The sequence below is a fragment of the Castanea sativa genome, chromosome 3, assembly GCF_040712315.1.
Source record: "Castanea sativa cultivar Marrone di Chiusa Pesio chromosome 3, ASM4071231v1".
NCBI lineage: Eukaryota > Viridiplantae > Streptophyta > Magnoliopsida > Fagales > Fagaceae > Castanea > Castanea sativa.
In genome coordinates this window covers 31,305,843-31,314,061 of record NC_134015.1, presented here as the reverse complement: position 1 = coordinate 31,314,061, position 8,219 = coordinate 31,305,843, and the positions used below count along the sequence as shown (strand labels likewise).

Genomic DNA, 8,219 nt, shown 5'->3' with positions numbered 1-8,219 from the left:
CTTACAATAGCTCCTTTACTAAGCCTGTCTATACCAGGTGAAGAATTCTATTTATACTTAATAGTGTCCCTACATGTAGTGAGTTTGGAATTAATCAGAGAAGAAGGGAGGATACAGAAACTTGTTTATTATACAGATCTTGTGCTAAAGGGAGCAGAGGAATGATATCCTATGATGGAAAAGCTAGCCTTTGCATTGATAACAGCTTCCAAGAAGCTAAGGCATTACTTCCAGGCGCATCTAATCAATGTCTTGACGGATCATCCACTCAAGAAGGCAATGAACAAGCTAGAAGCCGCAGGTCGACTAATCCAATGGGCTATAGAGCTTTGTGAGTTTGATTTCAAGTATTAACCAAGAAGTGCTATAAAGGCTCAAGTTTTGGCAGATTTTATTGTGAAATTCACTCTAAACCATGGTGATCTAGGCGAGGTGGATGAAGCTAAGAAGTGGGTCGTCTATGTAGATGGTTCATCCACATTATATGTAGGAGGTATAGGAGTTATACTGAAATCCCTAAAAAGGGACAAGTTGAAATATGCAGTTCGTCTATAGTATCAGAAAATCAACAATGAAGCCCTCCTAAAAGGGTTGGAATTGGCTAAGTCCTTAGGGGCAAAGTTAATAGTCATCCAAGGAGACTTTCAATTGATCATAGGTTAAGTAAATGGAACATGTAAAGCTAAGGAAGAACGAATGAAGAAGTACCTCAATAAGGTGAAGCGACTTATTAAGAAATTTTAGGAAACCAGTTTTCTTCAAGTTTCTAGGGAGAAAAACATGGAAGTAGATGCCTTAGCAAAAGCAGCGTTGGCAGATGGGTCTATGGACGAGCTTGATGAAGTCCAGTACATGCCAAACATAGACCTTCCAAAGGTACAATGGATACAAGGAGAAAAAAACTGGATGACCCCAATAGTGGCCTACCTCAAGGAGGGAAGACGTCCAAAAGAAAGAGACGAAGCCAGAAAGCTAAGGATCAGATTAGCTAAGTATGTCCTAATAGACGAGGTGCTATATAAAAGAGGCTTCTCATAGCCTTACCTAAGGTGTTTAGCTTCAGATGAATCAAATTATGTATTGAGGGAAGTTCATGAAGGAGCATGTGGAAACCATTCAGAAGCAAGAGCACTCGTCTATAAGGTCATCTGTGTAGATTACTACTGGCCGACTATTCAAGTAGATGCTAAGGCTTATGTTAAGGTGTGTGATCAGTGTCAACACTTCAGCAATATCCCAAGACAACCATTGGAGTACCTCACCTTGATGATGGCCCTATGGCCCTTTGAACAATGGGGATTGGATATTTTGGGTCCCTTTCCCATAGGAACCAAGCAAATGAAGTTTTTAGAGATAAGGATCGATTACTTCACTAAATGGGTGGAAGCTAAACCTTTAGCGAAAATTACATAGCAGAATGTCAAGAACTTCGTTTGGAAGAGTATCATCTGCCGATTTGGGGTTCCTAGGGTACTAGTGTTAGATAATGGAAGACAGTTTGATAACACACCTTTCAGAGATTTATGTGAGCAACTTGGGATAAAGAACCATTATTCCTCACCCTCCCACCCATAAGAAAATGGACAATCTGAAGTTGCAAACTGATTTATGTTGAAGATCATCAAGACTCGGCTTGAGGGGGCAAAGGAAGTATGGCCAAACGAGCAACTAGGTGTTTTATGGGCTTATAAGACGACTGTGAGGACCCCCACAGGGGAATCTCCTTTCAAACTAGCCTATGGAAGTGAACCAGTTATACCTATAGAAGCACACATGGCTAACCATAGGGTGATGAAGTATCAGAACGAGGAAAATGAGAAACAACTTTATCTTAACCTTGATCTGATAGACGAGGTAAGGATGGATGTAGAACAGAGAATAGTGAGGTATAAAAACCTCATGGCTAGGAAATATGATGCAATTGTGAAACTCAAGCGATTTGACATTGGGGACCTCGTCCTAAAAAGGGTCTCCTTAGCAACCAGAAACCCAGCCCATGGAAAACTGAGGCCTAATTGGGAAGGAACCTACAGAGTTATCAATTGCGAAAGGTAGGGATAATACTACTTGGAAGCCCTGGATGGAAGAAAGTTAGAGCACCCCTGGAATGTTAAGCATTTAAGAAGATATTATCAGTGAAGTGTCAGCCTAGACGAGCATCAACTTGGACGAGTATCATCCTAGAACAGCATCATCATGGATGAAGTTTGAGTTATGTGTTATTGTCCTTATGTTTTATTTGTGTTTGTTGCTAGTACTACGTGTTTTTTAGTATTTTAATTCCCTAAAAGTGCGCTAGCTTCCAGCTTGTGCATTGTCTATGGATACAGTCATGGTGGACAAAGTCATGAACTTAGTCTGTTTGTACATAAGTATTGTTAATTCCCTAAAGGCACCAGCTTCTAAGTATGTGCCATGACTTGTGGACGATCTGTATGTTATGTAAATACGGTTTGGATTTCCAATGTATATAATGTTGTGTGAATTTCCAAATTTCATGTTGTTGAAGTTCTCATTAAAGTAATCCACAAGAAGGCTAAAGGCCTAAGACAAGTAAAATCTTTGGACGCAGGGATGTAATGTCTATAAGCTTTCCTTAAATAAGGTAAAAGCAAAATAAACCTAAGGTATATTTGTCTAAATAATAGACAAGGTAAAGTATGCATGCAAGAATATTCAAAATCCATGGATAAATTTGACCAGCTAAACAATCCAATATTTGGACGAGTAAATGCTAGAAACATCTTGACCAAAGATGAAAACAGGGCCGTCCAGCCTATGGACAAAGATTAATACAAGTTATAAGTCAAATCTATGGACAAAAAGCTAGCAACGGAAATTCCATTCATGGACGAGTCACACTTGTAAAATACAATGAATGGTAGAATGTTGAAAGTGAGAAAGTTATCCTAACATGGATGAGCTAGATGCCTTCATAAGTGGATGGACCACACTTAAAAGCATGGGATATAATATGGACGATGTAAAAAAAGAAAATTCATTCATACACAAAAAACAATACATTCAATAGTAAATAAAGAATGAAGATGGAAATAGATATTCATTCACAAAAAATTAAAGAAGGGTAGATGACCATTGTCCCAAAACCCTTATGTTATTTAAGCCAATGAAGGCTATTGTATCTGTTATATGTCCATGAACTTGGACGAGAGTATTGTACTTAAATAATTTTTTTTTTTATAAAAACCCAAAACAATGGACATTCCCAACAAAATAAAAATAAATAAACTTTTATAAAGAAATGAAGATTACTGAGATAAACCACTAGGGGCATTGTCCCCAGACTTTAGGTCGTCCTTGGTGGGCTCGGCAATAGGCTCAGTTGAGGCATCGTCCATGACATTGACATCCTCGGAGCTCGTCTGAAGCAAGGAACTTTCTACTTCAGTAGGAACTTTGAAGGAATCAAAGTCCATCTCAAGATAGGCTTCTTTGGCATCAGAACAAAAGTCTTTAAAGCTAGTAACATAATGTTGGTCGAGATGATTTCTAAAGTCATCTGACTTCATAAAAGTTGCAATGGCTTCCTTCTTAGCTTTCTCCAAGGAGGAGGTGAACCCTTGACATTTCACCTTAAGGTGGTTGATGCGAGTCTCCTTCTCAATAGAGTCTGCCTTGAGCTCTTCCATCTGGTTCCTTAATTCCTTCTCTATTCCTTTAAGACGAGTGACCTCCTCGGTTAGCCTGATTACCTCCCCCTTCTTTAAAAGAAGTTTGTCCTGCAGTTCCTTGTTCTTCGTCTTAGCAGCCTTAGCCTCGTCACAAAGCTCCTTGGCTTGATTGGACGCTGTATAAAACTTTGCCATGGCCTAATGGACGAAGGAGAGTTTGAAATTTTTCTTAAATTTCATAGAAAAATGAAATAAGAAAACAAGAAAGCTACTTATCTTGAAAAGATCATGGATGGCAGAGCATTCAAAGTCTTTCACTAACATGTCGTAACATGCACTCACCTCTCTTTTAGAGATGATTCCTTTGAACGTCTTCTAAGCATAATCTTTGTCCAGTACCAAGTTAGGAGGATGCTTGGTTGGAACTGAAGGATTAACTCTCTGAGGACCTTTGGCTATAAGGGTAGTAAAATTTTCAGGCTGGTCGCCTGAAGGAGAAGCTTGAGCGACACCAGGTTCATTGCCGAGTCATCTAGAACTACCGTTGCATCTTAAGGCTTTGAACCCTTAGGAAAAGGGATCTTGCTATATTTTTGCTTCTTATGACCTCAGCAACTTGGAAGATTTCCAAGGTTTATGTTGCTTGAAATGTTTTTCCTCTTCCCAACAGTAGTTTGGACGACAGACTTCTGGATGGCCAATGAAGCTGGCCCGTCCTAAACCTGGACGTCTCCCTTTTCCTCAATGCCACTAGCAACATTATTTCCTTTATTCTCCTTTATGGTGGCAAACCCTGTGGCGAGAAAAAAATAAAGGATTAAAAAAACTGAAGGATGATGGATGACACTTACTTCGACGAGTAGTCTCCTCGTGTGCAAGATTATCCTCAATGGGCTCAGGACCAAGCCTCCAGATAGCAAGACGATGAATGGTCACCAAGCTATGGAAGACCTTTCAAGATGAGCATGAGCTTTGTCAATGTGCTTCAAGTAAAATTTGTCCAAACGTGGATGAGTAACAGCTGCACAATTGAAAAACATGGTTAGACGAGGAAAGAACGAAATAGAATAAATGAAGTAAAGGATAAAAGACGTACGGTCAGGACCAAGATGACCTAGGGCATTGATAAAAGGAGGAAAGGGGGCATTATTTACATCACTTGGGTCCCGAGCCCAATCTCCATAAATGAAGAAAAATTCTTTCTTCCACAACCTATCTGATGAACTACGACCCCTAATCAAGCTAAATTGGGGACCCCTAGATGAGAGCTGGTAAAAATAGTAGACTATATGATTTCTGAGGGTTTATAGCAAAAGAGGAACGCGTCCACTATGATTGAACGGTACCCCTCAAACACCTCATGTCATAGCACTTGCATGGCCACTATCGTCCTCCATCCATTAGGGTTAAGCTAGTTTGGTTCAATACCCAACCTATGGAAGAGACCTCTATAGAAAGAATTAAGAGGAAACCAAGACCTGATAACAGATAAGAAGCATATACTCCAAAACTTGAAAGAGTAGAACAACACCAGTTTCCACTTTCAAGCAGACGAGGTCTAAAATGGTATGGAACTCAAAATTCCAACAATTGGATCAAAAGTTATGGCTATGGGAAGTTAGCAGACATGTTTTTCACAGTTTTCTCGATATCTTAACCGTTTTAACTCCGATTTCGACCCATGAATAATCTTTGGAATGAGAATTTGACAATGTTCACAATGGTGTTGGAAAGACTCAGTTGCCTATCACCTAATTTATTATCTACACCATTAGGTGGGAGACATTAGAAAATGCATGCATGCCCTTGTAGGGTCGGGGACCCTTAGGACTTAGGTTGATTCTAATGCACAAGCAGTTTTAGAACCGTCTCTCCTAGAGTTTCTCAATGTTATGCAAGCAAGTAAAAATCATACCTTTATTGGAGAATTGCTACCCTGCAAACAAAGTGCTTAAGGACATGCTCCCATCATTTTCAAAAATTGGCTTGGACCCTTGATCGAATATTTCTCATGGTGAGTTTCTACTATGATGCGAGATTAATGCACGAGATTGGCAAGTAACCCAAACTTTCATGATATGCTTGGTAATGTGGGATGGTCCCTCTTTTGATAACATGCTTGTAAAATATTTGCTTTTACAACATTGGGTTCATTGGCTCCAACAGTGGTTCTTTTACAATGTAATTATGAGGAAAAGCTCGACTTTTGACAATGTGGACTTCTCAGGGAAGCTCTTGGACACTTGGATCTCTTGAGGGAGCCCTTGAACTCTTGACATCTTGGCGATTTAAACCTCTTGGCAGTTTGGATCTCTTTAATGATTTGGAACTCTCTTGGGAGAATTCTTGAATTAACAATGTCTTAGGATCTCTTAGAAATGTTTCGGCAGCACTTCCCCTTGAACGGAGTTTCGGTTACTTGCCATAAATTTTATCTTTGCACAATTAGGTGACGGACCCATTTAGTGTATGCATGAGTGCCCTTGTAGGGTTGTAAACCCTTAGGGATAAGGTGTGATCTAGCATATACAAGCAAAGGAGTTGCTTTCCCTAGGGGTTTAACCATGGACGTTGTGCAAACAGGATAGAAGGAACCTGGAGTAGAGCGCAATTTCTTTAACGCAAGCAAAAAGGGTGCACCTATTACAAGACACTTTCCCTTGACCTCTAGTGCTGGAAAGGTATCCTTTCCTAGTCTTGGATGTTGACTCTTTGGGTTTCACCTAATCCTGATGGGCTCTGGCTTTGATCTAGTCCTCACGGGTTTGACACAACGAGGCCAACTGTATGCAAAGACTAAACTGGTAGGTTGTTCTTGTCCTAGGGTACTCAATCGCCATACCCCTCCCTTCATGGAAGTTATGGGGCAAGAAGGATTGAGGTGGCCTTTTCAGCTACTCTTGTCCACCCATGGATCCAGAAGTGCCAACAACATCAGCCCCGAATCTAACTATGGGTAATATTGCCAATGTTTGTGTTTGGGAATTTGCAGTTAGGGTGATGAAATCCCCAATGAGACGTGACTACGCCAGCAATGTGGAGCCTGGGTTTGGCTCAAAAAGGGTGTATATGTCATGCAATTCTTGATGAAGGGGAAAGATTTTTTCAAAGCACAACAAATACACACACACACACACACATACACACACACACACACACACACACACACACACACATATGAAAGTGGATAAAGGTGTAGTGGAAATTAAATTTTGCTATCCTATGTTTGCATGTGAAGGAAAGCTGTAAAACATGTGAGGAAAGTTGTAAAGCATGTGAGGAAAGCGGTAAAGCCCCATGAAAATAACTCACATCCCTTCTTGCAAAAGGATTTTTTGGAAAAAAGATTTTGTTCTTTTGGAAATGATCTACTAGGATATAGTAGAACAATTTCCAAAAGGAAAGCCTCAGAGGCCTATGCCAATTTCTGTGTTTTTGAAAGCCAATGTCTAAAGATTATGGTTTTATCAAAAGCTCTAAAAGCTAAAGTCTCTAAGTATCCCTAGTGGAGTCACCAGTTTGTCGATGCTCGGCCTCGATTGGTAGCGGAAAAACTGTCGCCGCTGTCGTGCCTTTGTTCGACCCCCCGCGTGTGTTCGCACAGAGTTTCGGGTGCTCTCTCTCTTGGTGGAGGAAGGTGAAGGAAAAATTCTGGTTTTGCATCTCATGTAAAACCCACAGCGGAAGCAACAAACAAGGATCTATTTCATTCATGACTGATAACGTGCACAATATAAATTTCAGAATTTAAGAACAAGATAGCGTACCTTGGTGTGGAGAAATTCAAAACAAAGATTAGAAGCACTTGGGAACACTTTTAATCTTCACTCCAATTCCACTTTACGCCCAAGATGTGTGGTCTCTCAATTAGTTTTTCAAAGGGAGAATGAAAGTGTGTCACATACTCTCTCACACACCATTTCTTTTTCTTTTCTAATCTCTTCTAATAAAAATTCTGTATGTTTCTCCCTTTATAACTAACTGATTATCTAATTGGGCTGGCCTATTGGGCCTTTCCAATTGGGCTTTAGTGTATGGCTTGGAGTGGGACCAAAAGGGACCAATAAGACACTAGCTCCAATGGGCCTTGGGCTTTTCCGTCAACTCTTGACAAGTCCAAAGTTACCATTAATTATATTTAATACCACTATATAAATATAATTGCACTCTAGGCCTTATTAATAAATTATATCCCAAGACTTTATTATACACGTAACCCCTTCATAAAATATTCGTAGTAACACAAAGTCATAAATGTAGACTGCCACTTTGTAAATTACTACATCTTATCCTTGAGTACCCGGTTTAATTCTTTAAAGTTATTCATCATATATTTATGAAATCCAATTTCATAAATATATACTTTAGTAATTTCTTACTAAAGTGGTTAGGCCTAACTCTCTGAATAACTGAAACCATTAAACTTATCTCAAGGGAATATTTTATATCTCCATCAAGAGACTATGAATTCCATCTTGAGAATATATGTTCCATCAACACTAAATGTGGCTACCCAACATACTGAGGTTTTGACCGTCACTTTAGATCTCACTCCTAATATATCAAAGCAACCCACACCTCATGATC

General features: G+C 39.7%; 1 protein-coding gene across 1 annotated transcript; it reads left to right on the top strand.

The window, feature by feature from the left end:
• The first annotated feature begins 780 nt into the window (after nucleotides 1–780).
• On the top strand, nucleotides 781–2,055 carry LOC142628821 (uncharacterized). The gene is made up of 2 exons (XM_075802857.1): nucleotides 781–876; nucleotides 1,618–2,055. The coding sequence occupies exons 1-2, from the start codon at nucleotides 781–783 to the stop codon at nucleotides 2,053–2,055; spliced, it is 534 nt and encodes a 177-aa protein (XP_075658972.1).
• The last annotated feature ends 6,164 nt before the right edge of the window (nucleotides 2,056–8,219 follow it).